General features: G+C 41.8%; 1 protein-coding gene across 1 annotated transcript; it reads right to left on the bottom strand.

Annotated features, from left to right (window-relative positions):
* Positions 1–3147: 3147 nt before the first annotated feature.
* On the bottom strand, positions 3148–11649 carry LOC114509075 (zinc finger protein 280B-like). Its single transcript, XM_028527121.2, has 3 exons — positions 10959–11649; positions 9868–10035; positions 3148–5952 (listed from the first exon to the last, which is right to left on the bottom strand). The coding sequence occupies exon 3, from the start codon at positions 5873–5875 to the stop codon at positions 4277–4279; it is 1599 nt and encodes a 532-aa protein (XP_028382922.1). The 5' UTR covers positions 5876–5952; positions 9868–10035; positions 10959–11649; the 3' UTR covers positions 3148–4276.
* Positions 11650–26865: the final 15216 nt, after the last annotated feature.

Consider the following 26865-nt stretch of genomic DNA (forward strand, 5'->3'; position numbering starts at 1 on the left):
GTTCAGGCTCTCTCGCAAAACCCCATTTTATCTACTGGTATACTAGTACCCCCTCAAATACAATTTTCCTTACCATCTTTAACAGTGTCAATAACTTTTCTTTAACATTTCTTTGTTACTAGGAATTATTCTCAAATTAGTATTTTCATACCTTTGCCTTTTATACTATGTACATTTTGAGGGAAAGATTTTTAGATGAAAACATTTCATAGTTTCACCATAAAAAAAGTCATTTTAAAATAATTCATGGAGTAATTTGAAAAGGATGTGTATATAGACATGTCAGCGTAAAACGTACACACACCCTCGAAGCTCCAAGAAAAACTTCATTCAAAGGTAAAACTATAAATTAAGTCTAAAACAGCCTGCAAATGTTAATGGAATTAACTTACCAAAAAGGTATGGAGAATTAAAACTCTAATAAAAATGAAAATATGCATCAAAGTATTTGGGTTCAGACAAACCAGTTTACAAACTTTGTAAACAAAGTCAGGCATTCTTAAATCCTTTTTTAAAAATGTTTAAAAAGATTTTATTTTTAGAGAGTGGGAGGGAGAAAGAGAGGGAGAGAAACATCAATGTGTGGTTGTTTCTCGAACACCCCCAACTGGGGACCCAGGCATGTGCCCTGACTGGGAATTGAATTGGCCATCCACTGGGTTCTCAGGCCAGCACTCAATCCACTGAGCCACACCAGCCAGGACTTAAATTCTTTAATACAAAAAAAATAGCTTTTAAAATAAAAAGCCATAAAAAAGAAAACCCTTTAAAAAGTAGGTGTATAATGAATCAAGATAAAAATAGAGAATAAAATCAAAACTACTTGGGATAATAAATCAAGATTTGCTTCTTGGAAAAAGTAAACCAGAAGCATTGATGAAACTGTGGCAAATCTAATGAGGGGAAAAGAAAATATATTTCAATATTAGAAATGAGAAAGAGAATAACATGCTGAGTAGGGAGAACAATATTCAACCCCAAGTGGAACTATTTTTGCTTTAATAGACAAGTTGTGAATCCAGCCAAGCAAAACCCTGGGTCAGTAAAGGAAAAGTAAATGATTATCTCAAAAGATGTCATAAACTATCCAATACAAACTAAATAACAATTCTCTTTAAAAATTCTAAATAGAAATTCCTTAAACAATATACTCATTACCTTTAATGGTAAGCATTTCTCATTAAAACCAAGAACAAGAAAGCCTATTTTCATATCATCATTTAGATGTTCTGGCCAATGCAATAAAGTCCAAAGAGTTTACATAGTGGTGCTAAAAAAAAAAAAAAAAAAGTTAAACTAAAAACATGCCATGTTATTGATGAAAAGACAAATACCAAAAAACATTTTTTCAAAAGAACATTTTATTACTTATAATTGCTACTTTACTTACACTTTTTGGCAACAATAATAAACTTTATCTGAAAGAACAAGCAAGCAAAATAGACAGGGAAATTCACAAGAGGTAATTACAAAATAGTAATCTTGACTGCTATTCAATTTATTTGTAAACAAAAGAAAGTGACATTGCCTTAAAAAAATATAGAGGTATCAATAGAAAAACAGAGAAAGCTCCTGAAGGAACTCAACTCACTATATATTAATTTTCTTTTGGTTGCAGGCACAGAAATGGACTCAGGCTAGCTCAATTCTTAGAAGCAAAGCCCTTAATGATTATCCCTTCCCAGCTTTTGGTGAAAACTTAGGAACTTTAACTAGATCAGAGAGAGAAGGAAAGAAAGGCATAAAGTGTCTTTTGGGGAGAAAAGGGATGAGGGTAAAATCTCATTCAGTGTCATTTTAAGAACATTGGCAAAACTCAATGACTCAAAGAAAATGTCCAACAATTAATTGAGGTAGCAAACCATGCAGGTCTTGGGGAAGAGCATTCTAAGACAAAGAACAGCAGTTGTAAAGTCTTTGGATTGGAAAGAAATGTGATTTGCTTGAGGAGAAGCAAGGCTAGTGTGTCAAAACAAAAATAGTGCATCGCGGGGGAAAATGGTAGAGTACCATGGTACAGAATGAGAGGATGCGGGCAGGGCCCATATCACTGAAATCTTGGCAATAAATAACAATTGCACTCCTTAGGGGCACATTTTAGTAAAAGAGCAAACAGCTGATAAAAACTAAGCAACCACAAACACATAAAACTAAAATATTTCATATTTTTACCATCAAAACAGAGTAAGGGAGATAAATACGCAAAGTCTGAAGCTCTAGTTATACAGAGAAGCTTCCAGCTGACAGCAGAACAAGAACACACACACACAAACATATTCTCTATGCCTAAAGAAAGGGATTCAGGCTAAAATTTTAGCAAAGTGCCTTGGTCCAAGCAAACTAACTGAAAAGGCCTAGTTAAATGTTCAAAGTGCAAATCAATCAGTCTAGCAGTGAGCAAACTGATACAATGAAATCTACACTGAGGGTATTATCTAATGGACGTTATACTCACAGCTACAGTGTTGTCTGGTAGTTCTTCCTCCCAGTTCTAAGAGGAATGCTAAACCCTTGATGATTATCACTTCCTAGCTCTTGGCAAGAGCATAAGGAATTTAACTAGATTAGGGAGGGAAGAAAGGAGCAGGGAGAGATAAGGTGCCTTTAAAGAAGAGGAGAAAGCAAGGGAAAAAAGATTTCTTCTGGCTTAGATCTACTGCCAGGATCCCAGACCCCTTGAGTAGTACACAGAAGCTGCCAGGTACCTAGGTCAGGGGTGGAGAAGGAAGGCACCAGAATATACCGAGGAAGACTCAACCCTGGGAACCCAGAGGCAGCCAAGGCTGCTGCTATTAAATAAACACTCAGAGGGTACTCCACAGTTCTGTGGAGGAGCCCTTGGAAATGGCAAGGAAAAAAGGTCTCCCACATATTAGAAAGGTGGGCAGATTAGATGAAGAGCAGCAACTCTACAATCTAATACTTACTGAAAGAAGGGTCATTTCTTACACATTGGAATGGATCAAATAAGACTCAAACAGTATTAACTTCATAAAGTGGGAAATTATACACACAAGAGAATAATAACTGTTAATTGTAAATACATTCATGTCCAACAGGCAAGATACAAAACTGTCAACTTTACATGTTCAATTATGGTAAGATACATAAACAGAAAAAAAAAAATACAAGAAAAAGCCCTACAGTAACCAGCTTAAGTTTAGTCAGTCATCTGGTCTATTTTTATCCACTATACCATGTGCTCTTAGACAACCCCCATTCCAGCTTAACAGAACTAAATTGAGCTCTCAGTCCATGAACTGGACAGATAAAATCTGTTTGGCCCTTTTCAGTTAAAATTATGGGTCCAGTAGAGTTCAAACTATAGATGCCAGAGCTTCTTTCCCTTGGGAAACTTTACTGCTGTAGCTGTGAGTGACACAGTTCATTCTGACTAAAGGCCAGTGAGAAAGGAGAGGGGAAGGAACATATCAAATTCCCCTGTGGATCACTCAACAGTAGGTCCACTGGCACCAGGCACTGTTCTATTAACTACCTCTGCTTCTTCAGCTGAAGTCAGTGATACACTAGTTGTTTGATGTCTGCAGGGACCCCTCACCAAACACAGGCATTCCATTGCAATGGTCTTGCTTTCCTGGATGTACATGGGCTAGGTAAAGACACTCTGGCACAGAATTCCTTATGCCTTAGCTCCAAGACAAGTGAATGTGTGCCTCTCTCTCAACTGGGCGAAAGAGCCACTGCTGTCCACTGACTAACTTCCCACTTTCTGGTCCCATTCACACCGCAGCTTCTTGCTCAACTTCTCCACATTCGGGCTTTCAGAGCCAGGTTTATTTTAGGCCAGCACAACAGAGGCACTTCTGGGAGTTCAGCAGCAAACAGGACTATGCCATAACAAAGCCATCCCACTTTGACTAGAGTTAACATTAAAGTCTTCAAGGTATGGGAAAAGTAGAAAATAAAATTAAATACTTAAACTCTCTATACACAGGCAGAGGTTACACACAAGTAACATGAAATAGCAAAATAATAAATAGGTTTCCAACTTTTTTCACATACATACATACATACACACAAGCACCTTTTATGAGTTAAGCCACATCCAGTCACATAAAATCCAGGTAATACATTTTTAAATAACATGTCAAAAATCGTATCAAATAATACTATATAATTAATTAAAAACTCATATTTAAGCTATTAAATAATGTATGGTTTGTATTTTTTGTTTATGGTGTTTCTGACTTTGATTAAAATACTCGCTTTAGATTTCCTGAAACTGGGATTCACAAGGTTTTTTTAAATTCTACTTTTAGGCCCTGAGCGGTGATGATTCACAATCAGATGTGCTCACAGTAATGGATGCTACTTCCACTGACCCCGGTTGACGAGGTTCCAGTGATACTTGAATAACAACTTTAGTTTCAGGAGGCAACCCTTCTAGTTGCTTAGGCTTCTTAAACATTTGATGACACCGGGTCTTGTGCTCCATTTTCTCCTTGAAAGTTAAAAACTGTAGTCGGCATTTGGAACATTGATGAAAACTCTTTTCCCAGTGTCCTCTATAATGACACATGTAGGGTGTTGCTGTTTTGAAAATTTTGAGACAAAATGGACAAAGCAAATTCTTAGTGTTTTCATGGCATGTTCTGAAATGTGTTTCCACATCAGCAAAGACTGACGATCTGTAACTGCAAACCTGGCACACATAGGGCATTTCGCCAGGCTTGTGATTGTCCTTCATGTGCTGTAAGAGAAACTGATCTGTTTCAAATGACAATTCACAAATTCGACAGACAGCAGAGGGCTCCTGGGCAGTGTGCACACTTCCAATGTGACACTGCAGCTGAAAGGGACTGGGAAACTGCCGGTGGCAGTGCTGGCAGGTGGTGTGGACTTCCCAGTTGTCACTCCTCTGCTTCTCAAGTTCCAAATGATGCTTCATGTGATTCATAAACTTGACATTTTTTAGAACTTTCAAGCAGCTGAAGCATTTAAAGGCTGTGTGGGTCTTTTTTTCTGGCTGCCCATTTCCTTCATGCTGTCCATAGTAAAAGTCATGAAGTAACATGATCAGATTTCCTTTCTTGGGATCAACAGTCTTGTTTTGACTTGCTAGATTTGAAAAGTCTGGTTTTGTCTGTCTATTTTCCCTAACAGGATTTATAGTCTTGAAATGAACAATGTCCTTTGGATAAGCTGTTGGAAAAGGTGCTCCATTCTGAATAGGGCTTAATGAGGTATGGACACCATTTGAAGGTGTGGTCTGTTGAGGAGTAATTGTATGAAAGATTCCTGAAGAGGATAAAGCTGAAGAATGTCCCCCTGTGATTCCATTACTGAGTTTAGGCCTTTTGGGATTTATGCTGTTTACTTCAGAAGTGGCAAGTTGCTTCGATACACAACTTCCTACAGAAAGTGCTGCTCCTACTGGCTGCTGCAATGAACTTGTAAATGTAATCAAAGGAGAACATAACTCTGAAGAGCTATTAGGCACAACATGTGGTGAATTACTTTTACAATCAGGTTTAGACAAAGGCTCAATGATAATAACAGGACTATTTGTTAATCTTGATTCAGATTCAGAAACTGGCAAGACAGTCACTGCTTCTGACGTAGGCGTGACATGACTTACAGGCCGTATTTTGTGAGCAGTATCTTTTCTAGGATAAGCATATTTTCTTCTCCTTGAACATGAACCTGGGGTGACTCTGTTCAAAATGTTTGAAATGACTGGTTTCGAATCTGAAGTCACCCCAACAAAGATCAGCTCAGCATCATCATCATCTACATGTTCCACTCCAACAAAGATCAGCTCTCCATCTTCTTCGTCTGCCTGTTTTCTTTCTTCTGTGCTCTTCTGTGGTGCCAGCTCTTGTTCTTCCTCATATAATACACGTGTTGGTTCCATTTTCTAATTTTTTTTTATTCTTGAAGGGTATAGCCTTGTAGCACAAGTCCCAGTGCTTCCTTTATATGAACTGCCACCTAAGTACAAACAACACTACACATGAGTAAGTAAAGAAAAAAAAAAAGTATCTCATTTAATCTCTCCAAAACTCTAAGATAGTTATAAACATCCTTATTTTACAGCTAAGGGCACTGAACATTAAAGAGGATAAATGACAGCTTAAAACTATGATTATAAGTCTGTGCAACTCTAGAATCATAGCTTTATCCTATGGTAATTATGATCTCTTCTATTAACAAAAACTTCCAAAAACTAATCATTATGCAAATTCCTAAGTAAAGGACAAGTATTTTTGACAAAGGTACCATTGCATAGTGTTTAGAAAACAAGCTTCAGAACCAGAGAAGATAAAGCTGGAAACTAAGTTAGCCACATAGCAGCTGCAACTTCTTTGGCAAGTTTATAACTTTAAATGTGTTTCTGTTATCTTAAAAGGCAAAAATTCTTATTACTTAGACTTAAGGTAACAGTTCTTTTTAAAAAGCACCAACTATTCAATGGCAGTTTGTTTTGTAGTAGAATTGAGGAAAATTTATATTAATATTAAATGTATATATTCAAGTGGATTCACACATACTAATTTCATAAATATTAATATAGTAAAGTATCAAACTCAAAGAATAGACTAAAAGTACCTATACATAGTTAATACATAGTATAATTCAATGTCAAGTTCTTAGCACATACAACTCTCTTGATCTCATCCCAGCTCAAGGCCTTAATTATAATTCATTTGCTGATGTCTCCTAAATTTCTCCCTCCAGTCCTTACTTCCCCACTGAACTTAAATCCAACAGTGCTTCCGCGCTCCCTCGTCTCACCTCACTGTCTTCTCCACATAGCAGGGAAGGTGATTCTGTCAAATCAGATTTTATCACTGCCCAGCTCAAAACTTTTTAATGGCTTTCTGGTTTATTCAGTAAAGGACCAAATCCTTCCAATGCCTACAAGACCATGCTTCCAACCCTGCATATCACCCTGTAGCTATCTCATACTCCTCACATCCACCTCATTCTAGCCACACTAACCTCCTTACTACTTCTTAAACACACAGAACACTTCACCTTCCTTAGGGCCTTTGTATTTGCTGCCCCTCTAATATGAATGCTCACCATCCAGATAGCTGCATGGCTGGCTCCTCACCGCCTTCAGGGCTTTGTGTCAAGTCTTACAGAGAGGTTCTCAAATACACCAACAAACTTCTAACTCATATTCCTGATATCTCTTCCCTTCCTTTACCTTCAATCCCTTATCACCACCTAAGGTATTATAAATTTTGTTTATTTCTCTTGATTCTTTTCTACTGTCTATCCAATAAAATATAAACTCCAAAGGGCTGTATCCCCAGCACTGGAACTCAACAAATACATTATCTGTTAAATGAATTAATAAACAGTATTTATTAACAACTTTCTTTTGTAGAGCAGATTGTGCCCCATTAATTCAATGTTTTCTATGAATTTACTCTGAGAACCTTGTCCACAACAGAAATTCTATAAGTCAATAAAGGATTTAAAGCTGTTACCCTGTTACAAACATTTTTTGCTACAATCTAAAATAAAAATAAAATTTATATGGCATCCAACTATACAAACACATATAAATAATAATTTCCTTTACTACATGGGATGCTTATTCTAATAGCTTCTATTTCATTTTTCCTAAATTGCCCATGACCCACAAATTCAATTATGATTCATCAGTGAGTGTACTACCAGCAGTCTGAAAACCATTAGTTTAGGCTGGCAAATGTAGGTATTTGAAACCACAGTTCAAAATTCACCAACTTCTGAAAACAATGTCAAATTCATTGTAGCCCAATGTGGATATCTTCAAACCAGAATAATCCAATCTATAAAAATCAAACTGCATCTATTATGTGCTATGCACCTCTCATTAATTTAATTAGCTTATTAGTATATAATTTTGGAACACACAGATATTTAATCCTGCAAACATGTGTACCAACAGGGAAGCAAATATAACAAGATATGTAATATTAAGAATAATAAAAATTATTCTTTTCCTCACCATTCCACAACTATATTTTGCCTGCCCAACACTGATCTGAAAGCACTGCCAAGCACAGAAAGTACTGAATGCATAAAGAAAAAAGAAAGTGGTAAATGCATGAAGCTTATAGTGTGATGTCATAAGCAGTAATTTACAACTTTAAAACTAAGGTTAAATAGATAATTAGGAGATATGTAATGCAAGAAAACATGATGCAGCTTTGAAAACACTGCTCTTTGGAATCTACAAAAATGGGTCTGGTGTGTCTATCCACAATTTCAGTCACTTAACTCCAGATGCCACATAGTCCAGTGTTTCTCAATCTAAGCTGACTTTTTGGAGCAGATAATTCTTTGTTGTGAGAGGTTGTTGGCTTCATTTAGGACATTTAGCAGCATCTTTGGCCTCAACCTGCTAATGCCAATAGCAATCCCCTAGTTGTGGCAACCAGAAACGTTCTGTGGGAGAACTTCTTCCTTAATCTAACCTTCTCTGTATGATGACTTCCACATTTCTAGTAACTACTTTCTATATTCCGTAATTCTATATTTATGCTTGAATATCCTCTCTAAAAAACATAAACCTAAATCAAAATTATTAATATTCTTCCTGATATCATAAAAATCAGGAAGTAATTTGACAAGTAATATGACCATCATGTAACAGGGTGCAGCCAAGGAGGGGCCCAAAATAAAGATTTGTAATGAGGCCCAGAACTTGGTGTCCAGGAAATATTAGGAAAAAAAAAAACATATAGGAGGTCTTCACCTGCACAAGTCTGAGCTGGGGGATGGGACGCATGGCACAGGGTCATTAAGAGTTTTTGAATAACAACAGTTTTGCAAATAACCTCTAGAATGGTCGTTTAACATACCTATAACCTTTAACTGTAACATACCTATAACCAAAAACCCTTAGGCTTTGAGCCTGGGGGATGGGAGTAACTTCAATCCATGATGTAACTGGAAGGCAACTCCCTCTGGTTACAGAGCCTGCGTAAGAGCTTGGAGATGATTGGCTCCACACCACAGGGCCACACCTGCTGGGACTTACTATGGCAGCCCAGTAAAACTAGAAAAATACAGGAATGCTGGCAGCTGTGGCCAATTGTGGGAGGAGTGGGAAATGGGGCTGCAGAGGAAGACTGGCACTGGGATTTAAACCCAGGCATGGCATCCATGCGCCTTGGGCAGAAAAGAACTGGGCATCTTTTTGGGACCACGTGGCTTGGACAGAGATGAACCACATACTTCTATTTCTTTTTCTGAGATACGGTACCCTGGACTGGGCAGAGGGGGCCCAGAGGGGGGACTGTGTGTTCGTAGGTATTCTAAAGGACTTTGGGATCTCAATGAAGACATTAAGTCATTACTCTTAAATTTGTGTAACTCTTTAAATAAATAATCCCTTTCCTTTTCACCAATCTCTGGCATTGAGAGACATCTGTCCCTGGCAGTGTGCAAGGCAAACCTAGTACAGGGTGGGGGACCCCTGGAGCACAATGGTGGGTCCATTCGGTAATAGTATATCATTTGCCCCCTCCCTAGGGTCTGTTCTGCAACAGTCAGAATTATCTGAAGATGGACTTCTAAAGCCTAGAAAAATTTATGATTCACCTAAAGGTATATATGTAGTGATTAGGAACAGAGCTAGCATTAAATGTGTGATTCCTGAATTCTGGTCCTATGTTCTCTCCAAAACAACTCTAATTTAATGCATACCTGTTTCTGATAATAGTGCTATTAACTGCTTAGCCTCTAAAGATCAAAGAGCTTCACTGGATTCATTTTTACTCTCCTTCTGTTAGGTAGCAGCTAGGAATAAGCAGCCAGAGGGGAAATAAAGGCAGGGCCCTCACCATTACAATCTAATAAAGAACTTAATCCAGGAGGACAGAAGCAAAGGAAGACATGTCTTACCTGCTGACCCAGCAGTCTTGAACCTAGTCCAATAAGATTGCCAGGTATGCCGAACAACGCAAGCAAAACTGATAGCACAGGAGGAGGGGACAGTTGTCAAGACTGGGCTTCTGTAAGCTTCTATAACAATCTTACTAAGATTGCCAGGTGTCCTGAACATCCGAAGGCCTGGAAGGTGGGAGGGAAGTCCTTGAAATTCTGTGCATTGTTTCCACTATCTGAGAAAGAACCCCCACACATACCTGCATTTGGGCATTCACATCCCCTGGGGAAGCTGGTACCACTTTTATCCACTGATTAGTATGTAACTTCCTCACCCCATCCCACCAACTATACAAGTCCTCAGAACAAAGGAGCTGATGCCTGTGGCCACTTGGCCTATGGCCACTGGGCCTCTGACCACCCAGCCTTTTGCCACCCTTGTTCTTACCACCCATGCTCTTACCTTTCTCCCCCACCTCAGAACCTATCACTAATAAACCCTGCTTGCATGCTAATAGTCTTGCTCCTGTTAACACTGCTGTGTTGTAAAACTTATTCTAACCTCCCCCAGCTCCCATCAAACTAATCACAGAAAGTTATAAGAGATTCTAAATAACTTTTTAGAGCCTTGGTCATTCTAACTACATTTCATTTCCATTCCTATTAAAGCATCTCTCCCCAACTTCTAGGTTTAGGTCCACTAATTACTTCATGTTTGTACATATGTAATAGGCTCCAAATTGTTCTGTATTATCTCTCTCTCTCTCTCTTTCAAATTACATAACACACCACCATTTGAATATTAAAACACCTAAATGTTGAATGATTCCCTCAATCCTTGGCAATACATTTTAGGTTTTACTATGGACTGAATTGTATCCCACCCCCCAAATCCATGTGTTGAAGCCCTAAACCCCCCAGTGTAATGGAATTGGAGATAGGGTCTTTGACAGGTAATTAGGTTTAGATGAGGTCATGAGGGTGGAGGCCTCATGATGAGATTAGTGCCCTTAAAGAGACTGGAGAGCTTGCTTCCTCTCTATTCCACCCCAAGGTAAGGACACAGGGAGAAAGTGGCTGTATTCAAAAGAGGAATAAAGCATACTCACCGGGGAACAAAATCAGCCATCACCTTGATCTTGGACTTCCCAGGTTCCCAAATTATTACAATTTCCTGTGTTAAAAAATATAAAATAAACAGGTTGTTGTAACATTGCTGCACTTTCATTCAACTCATCTTCGTTGGATTTCTAGCTATTATCCATATTGATTTCCCTTCCATCCAATCAATAATTCAAGACGGAAAGTTAAGAATACAGAAACAATCAGACAAAGCGAATAAATTAATGAGTTCATTTAGAACAAGCATAACATTACAACATGGGAATTTTCTTACCACTTCCGTAGTGTCCTTATTTTCTACAATTTATCAGAATCTTGAGATAGTGGGGTTGTCAGGCTGGAACTGTAAAGACCTACTAGATCTAAGGAGTCAGTCCTGAAAAGTCCCTTCATACCTCTCCAGCCAGGAAGTTGCCAAGGGCTATAGGAGGAGTAAAGGTTTCATTCCAAAGACAGCTGACAGATCAGGTAGTGATAATCCACTTCCTAGCTTATTCCTGTGCATTTACACAATGGACCCTGTAGTGGGTCTTTGTTATTATTATCACCAGCTTTTCTCAGGCATCTGTCTTTCTTGAGTAACTTCCTAAAATTAGGCCACCAGGACTCCTCTAGTATCTATCCTCACCATCTTCCTTTGCCCCAGACCCTTTTCACCCCAGAACTATTCCTCCAAATTCCTGTTCCAACTCCCTCACCTTCTCCCCACCCATAGCACTTGAGTCCCTTCCCCACCACTCTTCCTCCCCCTTCCTCCATTAAACCACACATACATGCTGCCTTAGAATTTAATCCAAGTAAACACAGAAAAATAGAGGTACTAATGAGTCAGATTCTAGATCAGTATCTTGAATGTCCACAAGATTTGTTGATGGATTGGATTTGGGATTTGAAGAAGAGGTTGACATACAACAGGTGATACTAAGCAGATAAATATATAAAACTGGAGCTCAGGGAAAGGTCTGGACTAGATTATACAAATGTTGGAGACTTCAGCATGTAGTGTTACTTAAAATACAAGATTGAATGAGATCACTGAAGGAAAAAGATCTGAGACCCAAGCCGTGGGGCATTACATTCGTTAGAAATCAGGTGGAATGAGAAGGAACCAAAAAAGAATATGAAGAGATAACAGTTACTCACAGCCTTGTGGATGGGGGTGGGGGTAGAGAGAAGATCAAGAAACAAAAGCATCCTGTAATCCAAATGAGGAGGAAATGAGTTACTCTGACAAATGCTACCAATGATGTTGGGAACCACCCTGCCTGGTTTCAGAAGCTGTAACCCCCCATGGCTAGGGCTGAGTGAGAGACCTTGGGACCCTAAGCCACTAAGGAGACAAAGCTTATCTCCCTGGCAGGGATGCTGCCTCTACCCCCTTTACTTCACCCTACTTGGCCCTAAGCCTGGCCGGTTAGCCAATGACAGGTAAAATTCCTCAAGGGAGAGACGATCTAAGACAGGCACAGTCATGGAGCCCTCAGAGAAGGACTTGGGGGGCTATAGGAAAAGAGGGTGATGGACCCTCACCCCATGGCTTTGACATAGCCTGAGTCCTCATTCTGTCTGCAAGAAGTCTCCTAATCTTTTGGCTGACTTACTTCCCTTGCCTGACTTAAGCCGGAAACAATGACAGAGGGTGGTACAGCCCTGTGCTGGAAAGGGCAGATTCCCCAGGGTGATCAGGCCTAAGAAAGAACACAAAATCCTGTGAAACCTGCTTTGCTAAGAATGCCCTCAATTTTCTGATAAGAGTCTGAGCAGGAAATGAGTTTATTTCCCAAAGTTTTATAGCCCTTTAGCTAACAGACCCTGGCTCAGAATAAGCCCTCACAGTTCTTTGTATATTATCTATTGTTTGATGCTTACTGCCTGACAATGACTGATGAGCTTTACCTGTATTCCTGTGGAAATTGAACCCAATTAAAAGCCCATTGAAGAAAAGGCTTTTGGCCCTTCTCCTTGGAGAGATTGACCACCTTTCCTCCCCAAGCAGATCATGTCTTAGTAGACTTATTCTCATCCATTGGGGCTGAGGCCCTGTGGGTGGAGCCCCCCCCACTACAATAGGTCAAATTTTTAAAAAACTAAAAATTGACCACTGAATTAAGCATTATGGAATTCATTATTAGCCTTAACAAGAGTGGTTTTAAAGGAGAAAGAGAGAATATCATTCAGCAAATATAAACAACTCTAGAGAAAATTTCCAAATATGAAATAAAATATGCAGGAGGGGGATCTGCAATCAAAAGGTGACTTATTATTTAATGGGAGGTGACATTACAATCAGTCTGTTTGCTGAAGGGAATGATCCAGAAAAACAGACAACATAATCCAGAACAAAGAGACTTGCTGGACAATATCCTTGAATAAACAAGAATTGCTTTGATCTAGTACACAAGTAGAGGTTTTGGCCTTAGCCTAGAGCCAGATAATTGACTCATGGTCATAGGACAATATCTGAGATCATATGAGGGATAGGTTGGAATAGTACATAAATAGGAGTGGTAACCAACCTCCAAGATGGACCCAAATGAATCACACCTCCTGGTGTTCACTCTCTTGCACAGCCCTCTCCCACACTATCACAGGGTTGGCCCGTGGGGCTAAGTAAATACAGCATACCTAACTTTTGAAAAAGAGTCTGTGCTTCATCTTGGGTGCAAGCTCTCTCTCAAATCACTCACTCTGGGGGATGCAAGCTGCCATGACATGAGCAGCCTAATGGAGAGGCCCACAGAGTGAAGAACTGAAGCCTCTAGATAACAGTCAAGTGAGTGAGTTTAGATGAAGATCATCCAATGCAAGTCAAGTCTGCAGATATAGCCAAAAGCTTGAGTACAACCTCATGGGAGACCCTGAGCCAGAACCATCCAATGGGTCTCACTGAACTGTATGTGCAAGTTGCTGAACATACAATGTACCTATAAACTTGCCTTCCCCTATCCAGTCACAGAAATAAAGCCCTTTTGGAAAAGGATATAGAAATGAACAACCTAACCCCATGTAATCATTTTAACCAATATCCATTCACCCTAGGTGCATCACTTATTACCTTAACACATTTGCTGAAATCTTATGGTTTATGGTATCAGCCCATTTTAGCCTCATAACATGCTGAAAGAAATCAAGATTTACATAGTTTAAAATCTATGGTGTGCTTAGTTTTTTCTTCCTTTCAGGGTATCAGGTAAAAGAATTTCACAACCACCCTCACCCTTTAAGGAAGCAATTCAAAAGGTTCCAAAATTACCTAAATCAATGATTAGCCTGAATTTATCACATACATTCAGATTCAGATCACATCCAATCAGGAAGCACTGTCTAAATCCTAATGTTTAAGCACAGGAGAGACCAAGAGAATAACTGAAGGAAAAAAGATACAATTTTAAGTCCTCATGATAAAGGTTTCTCTTCTCTTACCTTGGGCGTACACTGAAAACTTCTAAGAACTTGAGATATTCCAGGTAGGCGGTCACATCCTTGAGGCAGCCAGAGAGAAGGACTGAGGTCACTTACATGTCACAGAAATAGTTTCTATCCACTGCCTATCTGATGTTGCCATTTGGCTGTTTCTCAAGCATCTCCCACTTAACCAGAAAACAGAATTTAATTCCTTCCCTTAAACCTATTCCTCCAAAAAAAAAAATCAAATTTTGAATTGTGTATAGGCTCACTATCATTATAGTGTTTCTTTTTCCACAGTAGTCACTAACTTTAACCTAAATAGTAAATGTTTGTACAAGGTTCATTGTCCCACCTCAAATTTGTATTAATTCCGTTCACTTATGGTGAAGGAACATATAAAATAAGTAGAAGCTGGGCACTAGTTCATATGCCTATGAGTCAATAAAGACTGAAATAATGGCCCATATTGAGTTGGTTATTTTGAAATGTGGTAAAAATTATCGCTGAGGTAAAACAATTCTATTAGCTGAATGATCACAGGATACAACCATAATACTTTTCAGGACAGGTAGTGTTTACTCTGGGCAAATAAGTAAGAATTATACCGTGTGGTACTAGCATTTAGGTTCCAAAGAAAAGAATCTGCAGAGAAATGTATGCAATGTATAGATTAGTTTTTATTTGAGGAAACAAATTCTGAAATTCCCCCGAAGCGGTTTACTCATCAATTAATTGAAAGTCCTTCAAAAAATTTTTTAAAAAAAAGGAAAGAAAAAAAGAACAGAACTAATGAAAAACTGTGGTACCTGGAATGAAAAAGAAAAGCTTCCTGAGTTGGGTTTTTTTTTGTTTGTTTGTTTGTTTGGCGGGACTAACTTTAAAAAACCCTAAATGGCTAAGTTTACTTGGTGCAGTCAAGAACAAACTTGTTGATTTTAACACTGCTACTATCTCTGAAATAAATGTGTGATGTTCTGGTTTAAAAAAAAAAAGAAGAAGAAGAAGAAGAAAACAAAATCCTCGGTCTCCTAAGCACCTCACCTCAGTAAAGAAAACGCTCCCTCTGGGAATCGCTCAAAACCGCCCCTGGCCCCGGGCGCTGGATGAGGGCGGGAGGCTGCCCGGAGGCCACCCACCCACCCAGACGGCAAAGGGGAAAACGAGGCGCTGTGGCAGAGGACAGGTCAACCACTAAATAAGCCTTTCGGTGCTCCCAAGGTCTTCAAGGGTCTGGGCCCACAGATGTCCGGAAAGGGGGCGACGCCGGGGCCACAAAACTGGTTTCAGATCCCCACCACAGGAGAAAGCTCCACGAGGCCCTGTCCCCAGCCCCAGGGGATGGGGACGCGCCGCCGGGCTGGGGACGAGTGGCGCCCGGGGAGACTAGGGACGGGAACGCGCGAGTGAAAAGGGTCTTTCGGGACCACACGCAGAGGCCGCTCCCCGGCTGCGACACAGGGACAGGCCGCTAGGCAGTGCGAGGACGGGCGTGGGGTGGCGGAATTCCTTTCCTCTCCCCTCAAGGAACACTTGGACCGCGCCACGCCCGGTCCTTACCGACGCCGGCCCGCCGTGTTCCCGAGGCTGCCGGCAGCGCACCGGCCTCAAGAGCTCCCCGGCGAAGCCTGAAGGGAGCGACGTCTCCTCAGTCCCCAGGCGCCGCCGCTGCCGCCGCCAACGCCTCCACACCAGCGCCCGCTGCAACCAGTGACTGGCTGCCAGGTGCGGGCGTGAGGCCGTAGGGGCTCCAGGAGCTGCGATCTTATTGGTCGGGAGGAAGGTTCGGGCGCATGCGCACACTCTGGCTCTGGGTAGGGTCCGCCGAGGGAGGGGTCAGGGTCAGAGGAGGGTGGGTAGCGAAATATTAAATACTTGAGTTCCTGGGAGGGTCTTGGGAGCCGAGGTTAACACGGAAGGCCGGAGGTCACAGCCAGAGAAGAGACTCACAGTGTGCCAGGGAATAGGCTTCCCCACCTGGTGTACATCTCACAGTCCTCAAGTATGGCCTCTTGTCCATAAAATCCTGTCCCATGTTGAAGGAACTAGGTCATGCGACTGTGTTTCGCCGTCCATTCTCTTAAAGTTGCATCTGAAGCCAATCCAATCTAGCCTCTGACACCTTAGTAGAAAGCTAAGAATGAGCTTTGCATTTTTTAAGGGCTGAAAACCCCACAAAGAGACCTGAAAATTACATGAAATTCAAATTTCAGTGTCCACAAATAAATTTTTATTGGACATAGGACACGGCCATTCCTATAGATATTGTCTATGGCTGCTTTCCTGATATAACAGCAAAGTTGACTAGTTGTCAGAGGTCATATTCGCAAAGCCTAAAATATTTACTACCTGGACCTTTATGGAATTCTTTTTAATTACTCAATTCTGCCAAAAGTCTATCTTAGGAGTTTTTTGGTTTTGTTAATCTATAATGCCGTTCCCCACCCCACCCCCCATTTCATTTACGTCTTCCACTCTTCCTTATCTCTGTGGTTGTTCCTTTTTAAAACTTTTTAAGATAAGTGCCTAACTCATTTGTTTAAATTCCTGTATTTCTCTGAATGTAATGCTATAAATTTACCTTAATTTACTTAAGTACCAGTTTAACTGTGTTCCATAATTTTTGCTTTACAGTATATTTGTTATTCAATTCCAAGTATGTCTAATTTCCCTAGTGATTAATTCTCTTTTTAGCACAAGGGTTATATAATAATATGGAATTTATTTTCCAAATCCACAAAATTTTAAGAAGCTCTTTATCAGTTTCTCATTTTGTTGTGTTGTGGTTAGACACACAGTCTAAATATTATTGATCCTTTGTATTTGAAGATTTCTGTTTAGTGAAGTATACCATAAGAAAGTAGTGGATGTAGATGTAGAGAAAATATTTGCAATGTTTAAAATGCATATATGTGAAATGACCTCATATGGGCCTCAAAATTACTCCAGGATCCTCCAGTAAGTTACAATTAAGTAAGCTCCTGGCTTTGTTCAAATTTCACTAGTTTTTCCACTAAATGTCCTTTTTTTTTCTGTTTCAGATTCCCATACAGGATACTACAATGATTTTTGCGATAGCCTCTCCTTAGCTTACTCTGGAAAGTTTCTTAACCTTTGTTTTTCATGACCTTGATGATTTTAATGTGTCCTTAAAGTTCAGGTGTTTTGCAGAATGTTTCTCAATCTGGGCTAGGTGTTTTTCTCATGGTTACCCTTGGGTTATAAGTTCTTAGAATTCTACCACAGACGTGACGGATCCTTCTCATAACTTTCTATCAGAGACACATGCTATCAGTGTTACTTAGCACTAGTTTCTCCACTATAAAGTGACATTTTTTTTCACTTTCCACATTCTGTTCTTTGGAAGCACGTCGCTAAATCCAGCCTACATTCAGAATGGGATATGGAGTCTGGTGATGGGGTATCTTTAAGACACAAAAATTACAGCAAGTACACAAATTATTTGGAATTCATTTGTAAGGAAGATGTTTCTTTTACCTTTAAATTTAATTTTAAGTAATCAAAATTAAATAAAATTAAACATGGAGTACCTCTGTCACACTGGCTACATTTCAATGGCTCAGGAGTCACATATGGCAAATTGAACAGAGCAGACATAAAACATTTTCATCAGTGCAGTACTTTTACAGACAGCGCTGACTTAAATCATTATTTTTCTAACCCTTCCTTTTAAATATGTATTTTCTATGACAAAGAAACTCAAGAGTCTGGAGGCATTGCTAGAAACAAATGATTTATTCAAGAGTCTGAAAGTTTATAAACTGGAAACTGGGCTTGATGAAGACAAGCCTGAACTTTTTCAAAGTAGGATGGATGGAGATGAGACATCGGAAACCTGGGCACAGCCATTTATTTCAATCCCAATAAATCTTACTACTAAACCTCATCTTCCCATGCATTGGTCCCCGGACAGGTTTTTCTCATGACTCTGTGGAAGGATCCTATTTCCACCAGCAACAGAAGGAAAAACACGATTCGGCTTTTATATGAAAACTCAGAAACATTTGTCCAGATAGACACCAGTCTTGAGAGAACCATTTAATTCCCCAGCCTATGAGGTCACTCAGATAACAGGCATATAAGGAGCCTATGCCTGTGTTCTATCCCTATGGTATTCCCTTCTTCTGACAAAACAACAGAAAACACGCAGACATAGAAAAACAAAATAATCATCTCTCTGGGAGAAAAGAATCAATTAAAAAGAAAAGAAAAGAAACACCCAAAAGTTGCTAGGCCTCAGAAGCTAAATTCACAAATATTTTTCTTCCCTACCAAGGCAAATTTAGAAGACAAAAGACTCACCACTTCCAATTTCCACCAAAGCCTGCAGACAAGAGATCAGAGGGGACGACAGCGTAAAATGCTTACCTATGCAGGCTGTGGTTAGGCGTCCATGGTCTCTCAGCTGCAACAGTCCAGGGAGCCAGCAGTGTCCCACCCGGTGATTCTACTGGCTGGCTCACCAAACTGTGGGGTTAAAAAAATACTAATACTTTTGCTTGCTCCCACCTTCTAAGTTATTCTGGCGGGGCTAATAACCAAGTTAACAGAGACAGATTAACAGGTGGAAATCAAACTGTTAATTCATATGCATAGGGAATCCACATAGGCAGGAAAACTCCAAAGACAATGAGGCAACATTAGGTATATAAGATATTTTTGGAAAAAGGAGAAAGGGGTATTCGATTTCAGAAGTGTGAATGGGCAATTTACAGGTATTTGAGGAAGAGAATTGGAATACACAGGAAGGAAAATCCTTGTTAGGCAACTCAGAAACAGCAATGGTGGGGGTGTTATCTAGTTAACAGGCGCCTGCCTGAAGTCCTCTTATTTACCATGCTTAATTCAAATTAGGCTAAGACAAACATCCTAAGATCTTCCTGAAGCAGGTTTCTCTGTCTGAATCTCTCGTGCAGGAAAGCAAGGAGGATCGAAACTTTTGAGTCTTATGTTTTTTAATAAACAGCTTAAAATCAATATCGCAAAAAGGCAGCTGCGGGGTGGCAGAATTTTGGTCCCTACAATGCTTCTAAAGACTGTTTAAACCTCAGAATCACCTAGGACACTGTGATACGTACAGATTCTGGGGCTGCGTTGTCACACCAGGAAGCTCACGTTGCTAGGAGAGGGGCCTGGGAATCTAAATGTCCGATGTTTGCCCATTGGATTCTTTTTTTCAAAAAAGATTTTATTTATTTAATTTTTAGAGAGAGTGGAAAGGAGGGAGAAAGAGGGGGAGAGAACATCAATGTGTGGTTGCCCCTCGCACGCCCCCTACCGGGGAATCTGGCCCACAAGCTAGGCATGTGCCCTAACTGGTGATCCTTTGGTTCACAGAACAGCACTCAATCCACTGAGCCACACCAGCCAGGGCCCCATTGGATTCTTAAGCGAGAGTACCTTGGGAAGCATTGATCTCTCAGGTATGACTGAAATATTTCTGCACCTGTTCTTCCAAGGGAAACCTGAGGGTGGATTGAGGGTCAGGAATTTTTTTTTTTTTCATTTATTTGACATGTACACTAAGCACCTCCTTTGGGACAAGTGCAGTGCTGGGTGGCACAATAGAACGATCACAGTCTGGAGTTGGAGCTGGGAGCTTCCCCCTTCCCCACTAAGTTTCCAGGACCCCCACCTCTTCTTCTGGGGCTTCTGGATGACCTACAATGTCCACGGAGGTTGGGTGCGTGAGCAAAGACCAGAGATCTAGAAGCAAACGTCTCAATGAGGGCTGAATCACCTGGGCTGTGCTTTTTAAGCATCAGTGAGCCTAAGGGCTCACCATGGGTCTTATGAAGCTAAAGATTCTGGTTCAGTAGTTCTGGGCAGGGCATGACACTCTGTACCTAACAAGCCCCCAAGTGACATGGATGCCGCTTGGCCACAGGCCAGATTTGGAGCAGCAGGTACTAGGGAGCTTTTGAAAAGTAGTGATGCCCTGGATGATTCTGTTGACCCTCCTCTAAACCAGTGGAATCAGTATCTCCAAGGGTTGGACCAGGATTCTGTGTTATTAAAGCTCCCAGGTATTTCTAATAAACAGCTGGGTGGTGAAGACACTGTTCCCGTTGGTGACGGCTCCTGCTCAGCATTTCCTGAGTAAAGCAGTCTGTGCAAATGAAGCCCTCACTGTCACTCCTTGCTATGGCCTTGATTGTGTCTCTCAAAATTCATATGTTGAAGTTCTAACCCCCAGTACCTCCGAATATAATGATATTTAGCGATAAGACCTTTAAAGAGGTAAGTTAAAATGAAAACAAGGTTGTTTGGGTGGAGCCTAATCTAATCTAACTGGTGTCCTTATAAGAGGAAATTTGGACATGCAAAGAGATACCAGGGATGCTGAAGCGTAGAGGAAAAGACCAAGTGAGGACACAGCGACAATGCAGCCATCTACAAGTCAAGGAGAAAGGCCTCAGGAGAGACAAAACCTGCCAACATCTCGGTTTCGAATTTCCAGCCTCCCGTACTATGAGAAAATAAATTTCATTTGCTTAAGCCATTCAGTCTGTGGTATCTTGTTATGGCAGCGCTAGCAAACTGATACTCCCTTGAAAAGAGGCCAATAGAGAGGGCTGACCTCAGTGACAGGTAGGGGCTATTGTTACCTTAAAAGAAAAGGCTTAAGTGAGAGATAACAAGCATTAATTTGAGATTTTTTTTTAAAAAGCATAGCTATTTGGGGCACACTGATTCAGGTAGAAGTCCAACTCGTATTTGATGAGGAGACAAAGGTGAGGGGGATGTATGAGAAAGGGAAGGGGAACAATCACATCAAAAGAAGGAAGGCATTTCTATTGGTCCAGAAAACATGACATAGTGCCCCTAATTCTAAACGATGTTTTTAATTGTCAGTCCAGTAGTCATTAGTCCAGTTGTCATAATATTTACTTTTGTGTTATCACGCACACAGTTCTTGGGACACAATGTTGTCTTAGGCCCAGTTCCAAGATTATTTTGTCCAGTTAACATTCTAGAGGTTTGAGGCATAAGACATGCAAGGCAGCCCCTCTGGGATGGCAGCTCCGACTCCATTTTAAAGTGGCTCCATTTATATGATGTTTTATACTGGGCAGGTGATAGCTGAACTCCCAAGTGACCCCCTAGCCACAAACAAATACCCATCCACCCTCATTTTCCAGGAAGCAGTCTGCCTCTGCTTCTCCTTTGTACTATCTCCCGAGACCATGACTGGTAGGAGCCCCCATTCAACTGACTTCCAGACCCCCTGCTAGTCTGTGAAGGACAGAAACCTGAGGACAGAGTTTCATTTTCATATCATCCCAGATGTGAAGAAAAATACTTGTGTTCTTTCCATCTACTACAGCCAAGAAAAGGAAAGAAAACAAACTCTGGCTGTATAGCAGTATGGTCTCAAAGCGAACTACCTGACATGCAAAAAGGCCTTAAAATGTTAAGTTATGAAGGCGCAGAGGGCATAAGTTCAACCTCCTTGCAGACGCTGGGAAGATCTTCTGCAGATGCTGGGAAGGTTGCCATGAAGGACAAGATGACGTCTGCAGACTGGATTGAGAGAAGAAAAACTTAAAAGGGATTTGGGGCTTTAGCCAATAAAACAATATGAGTAGAAGAGGGGTAGGAAGGGGGGGTGTGTGATTTCTCAGTTTTCTCTATCTCCAGAAGCCTGCACAAAATGAGCCTTGAGTACGGGAATTCCCTGGAGTCAGGGAGAGGAATGTTGGCCCTGACTTCACCAAACCTGGTCACCATAGAGGCTGCCTCTCACCAGCTAATTTCAGAGTGCTTCTGGGCAGCACGCTGGGCTCAGGAAATTACCTGTTCCCACCTTCCCACCTGTGGACATCCCCACAGCCAAAGGAGCCCGAGCAGTGCTGTGATCAAGGAGGCAGCTCCTTGACCTCAACATCATCTCTGAGACTAAAGGTCATGATATGTGGTCAGACTGATGATCTCCCAACAGGGCTGGGCACCTCGGTCAGTCTAAGAACATTGTAGCTAGAAGGAGATCACGTTGTACCCAGGAGGAAATCAGGCCCTGAGGACAGAGAGGCTGGCACCTCATTACATGCAGACTAAAGCTACAAAGAAATTGGACCCTACTTTATGATGTGGCCTAGGGAGGTACACCTGTTGAGGAGGGCACTGATCAAGCCAACCTTTGTCCCTTACTCCAATTCCAAGGCCATCAAGGCTCTCCCATTGTTCTCACAAATGTTTTCCTCCTCTCTTCACCCTGGGAAAGCTTTATCACAAGAGATTTGAGCTTTTGTAATCAGCGAGTGGCAGTGCTTTTAGCTTCCTGCTGCTTCTGCTCTCAGCTTTGATTATCACTGAAGTAAGGACTCACAAAAGGATGATTTTCGAGCATAAATGCCAGGGGAGGGGAGAGAGGAACTAAAATACAAGGAAGCAAGACACACTAAAAAAAAAAGCAGTAACTGCCCTGGCTGGTGTGGCTCAGTGGATTGAGCACTGACCTATGAACTGAAAGGTCACTAGTTCATGCAAGAGGCAACCAATTGATGTTTCTCTTGCACATAGATGTTTCTTTCCCTGTCTCCCTCCCTCCCCCTCTATCAAATAAATAAATAAATAAATAAACCCTGGCTGGTATGGCTCAGTGGAATGAGTGCCAGCCTGTGAACCAAAGGTCACTAGTTCCATTCCCAATCAAGGCATATGCCCGGGTTGTGGGCTAGGTCCCCAGTTGGGGGCGTGCAAGAACCAACTGATTGATGATTCTCTAGCACATTGTTTCTCTCTCTCCCTTCCCCTCTCTCTAAAAATAAATAAAATCTTTAAAAATAAATGCATACAATCTTTTTAAAAATCCGATAATTTACATCATTGACTTGGAAAAGCAGAAAGATGTAAAGTACAGTGGCTGCTCATGTTAGCCCCAGCTCCGTCAGACACGAGAAAGGGCCCCTCGCTCAGTGAGCGAGGAGGTTTGATAGGCAATAGCAGTGGTATGTCAGTCAGACTTGATCCGTCCTGATGCATTTTGGTCCCGTTATGAGATTCTGTGGAAGCCTTTCTCTGTCTCTCAACCAAAACTCTGGAGGAACTGAGCTAGGAAAAAGAAGCCAAGTGTGGATCTTCATGTAGGACTAAAATGAAGAGTATAGAGATCTATCTTGTCACAGGAAGATGTATGAAATAGTCTGTTGGACTAAAAGAAAGCCATGCAGGTGCTCAGAGCCACAAGTGTGAGGAGCATGCAGAGGTCTGACAGATGCCGACCTACTCAGCACTTGGGAGTTTCATGGAGTTATTGGGGGAAAACGAGTTCTTGCAGTGTCTAGAGGACAAGAATTTCCTGAGACCCACATGGGGTGATGAGGCTCTGTGGTAGACTTTATGGATGATATAAAATGAAGGGGGTTCCCCTCCTGGCTTCCCAATGCCCCATCTCCATCTGTCTTGCCATGGAAAAAGTCTAATCTTGTCTTCAGTTAAGGCCAACACAAGAGCCGATGCCCAGAGTTTCTGCTCCATATTAAAGTGTAGTCCAATCTAGCATCCAGCTACATTAGTGTGTTTCCACCTGCAGTCCACTGCTGTGCTGCGGTATGCAGGTTCCCTCCCGAAGCCTGGGTATGGAGCCCCTAAGGTCATGGGCCACATGGCTGCTAAGGCCACTTGGCTATGGAGAGAGGATATGTGAATGCACCATGCAAGTGAAAGTCACCTGAGTAAGAGAGAGAGGTTAGTTCTTTCGGGGCCCACATCATCTGCTACAGGCCCCCAGAGCTGCTAGAGCCACATGGTCCCATGCTCCTGGGCGAGAGAGAATGAGGGGGATAGGGGAAGAGAAAGAGAGAGAGAGAGAGAGATGGGTCCACACCCCCTAGTTAGACTGACATGTCTCTATGGTTCAGCAGCTCCCCTTCTCCACAATGAACATGTGCCTCTAGCAATGACTGCAGGACCCAGTTGTGTAGCCCTATTATTATTATTATTATTTATTAATAGTAGTAATAGTAACCTGGGCTCCTAATACTGATTCAGATTTTGGGTCCAGTCAGAAGTTCTGGCTGGCATTAGGAAATAGTTCAGATTTCCCCCAACTCATTCTCCTGAAACCATTTGACTTTTTCTTTGTGCCCTGACCTCAGGTATCCTTTCAGTCTCGGTTCTGCTCTGGATAATGCCCTGAGCTGTTGCATTCGATTGTATTCTGGCTGTTTTTTATTCAGGTTCTTCCCTAAGACATGCATCTCCCCCAGCTACCCTAAATTCACCCTGCCTGCCTGCTGTGCAGATCACTGGACTCCAGGGTAAATTGTTAATAGTAAGCAACTTACTGTGTGTACCATACTCTCCTGGCTTGCTTCATAATGAGGCCCCCACACATAAGGCCTAAATCTTCATGACCCCTGTGCACCAGCAGTTACCACCTCCCCAGGTGCCTTGTATGGCCATCCTCACGATGACATCTCTGTCTAAACATGTTTTCAAAAGTCCATTGCCTTGACACTATGCCCCTTTGAGTATTTCAATGGAAAAGTCTAAATTCCAGTAAAGAATTTTACCTGATTTCTCAAATGAGGTCTCCAGACCAAATAAGGCCTCAACTGCAGAACACCCTGTTTTATTTTTTCTTTTTAAAGATTTTATTTCCAGACAGAGAAGAAGGGAAGGAGAGAGGGAGAGAAACATCAGTGTGTGGTTGCCTCTCGCATAACCCCCACTGGGGACCCACCCGCAACCCAGGCATGAAGCAAGATGCAACATTGGCTTTTGTTTTTCTTCCTATTTGCATCTGGTGGCTAATAATCACTACTAACACTAATAATATAATGTGCCATCCCAAAACAGGGCACACTGACAGGTGTTTTATGTAAGTTAACTCCATAGTTGAATTTCACCACAACGTAATGGGGTGTTATTTCCATTTTGTGTGAATGAACTGATGCTGAGATTATGTGATTTGCCTATGCCCTTCCTCCCCAAGAACCTGCCCATTTTGTATTATTTTTTTCCTTAAATTCCAGAGTTGCTGATTCCCATTCTGGAAACTATTCCTTGTAACTTGGGTCTAAGATGGGGATGTTGAGACACAGTGCATGACGGGAAAAAGAAGACATCTTTTCCCAATCCTCCTTTTTTCCATCAGTTATAGAGATTTCTGCATTTTCCATTGTCTTAGAAATGGCAAGTGTGACAACAAGCTGGCAGGCCCGTTTCTGGCTCTTTCTCATGGGACATAGGGTAGGGGGGCTGGAAGGTAGAAGAGGGTAACGGCTATGGGAAGAGAATGAGGGGCCAGTTGCTATACGTGGCAAGATGGGAAGCTGCGGACACTCAGCAGAGACAGCAGCACACAAAGTGGCTGGCACTGAGTGAGGCAGTTAAAGGAGAACGAGCAGGACTGGCTCGCTCGTCCTCGGGGAAGCATGCAAATGGAGCCTGCCCATGGGCCTGGGCATGTGGCCCTCTTCCCAGCTGCTCTTCTGAGAGGCTACTCCGTGAAGGAGCTGAGACTGCCTAGGGTCAGTATATAGTGGCTGGGGGGGGGGGGGGGCGTGGAGCTTCTCCCTTGCTGGGCAGCTAACTGCCCATTGACCATGGGATCCAACCACACAGCATTACATCTCCTTTTCATCTCGGTGTGTTGTCCCTCGGGGTGGCCCCTCCACACTAACTCCCAAGTCTGGCATTCACCTATATCCACTTAAGTGCCCTCTGGGACCTGGCATGGGTTGTTCACTTTTGGGGCCCAAAATGCAGGGACTCTCACTGGCTCAGAGTTGGCTCACCACCTCGCTAGGGAGGCAGGGAGATCACCTGGGGAGTCATTCTCACACTGGTCCAACCTAGCCTCCACAAAAGGATGTGTATTCAACACGGGACACATATACTAAGCAAATGTTAGATGCTTATACAATCTTCAGATTTTTGCTGAAAGGAACGTAGACATTATTAGCCCCAAGTAGCTGAATTCAAGAAGGGGCTGGACCCAGTGGGATGACAAGAATGGATTGGGGAGGGTGAGGCTTTGGCTCACTGGCAGGGTAGACACCCCTGGGGGCCTGACTTGTGCACAGGGAAGGCCTGTCCTGGAGCAGCTAAAGGCCAGGGATGGAGGCTCCGGCTGCCAATGGGGAGGAGTGTTCAAGTCCTCATTTGATCAGTAACTGAAGATTCCTAAGGTTTAAAATGGAGAATCAGGATAACATATCACAGAGGACAAAGATAGTTAACATTGAGGTTCCCTTTATTTCTATTTCTTTACAACCATTCAAACAACAGTAACTCCCACATGTACCTCCCAAGCCTGAATCCCCTCTAAATATTCAGATTCCTATTTCTGACTCTATAGAACACACCCTCCCCAAAACCATAAACTCCCCATGTCAACATTTCCCCCCCTAAACTGAGTAGCTGTCTCAAACTGTGGCTGCTGTGTTCCCTTAAGATGCACTTATGCCTGGGCTTCAGTGTCCAAATGCCCAGAATAAAGCCCATGATGTGGGCAGCCAG

Source organism: Phyllostomus discolor, chromosome 13, assembly GCF_004126475.2.
Source record: "Phyllostomus discolor isolate MPI-MPIP mPhyDis1 chromosome 13, mPhyDis1.pri.v3, whole genome shotgun sequence".
Lineage (NCBI taxonomy): Eukaryota > Metazoa > Chordata > Mammalia > Chiroptera > Phyllostomidae > Phyllostomus > Phyllostomus discolor.

Excerpts from the sequence above, each read along its gene's own strand:
- LOC114509075 (XM_028527121.2), bottom strand. The coding sequence starts at position 5,875 with ATGGAACCAACACGTGTATTATATGAGGAAGAACAAGAGCTGGCACCA.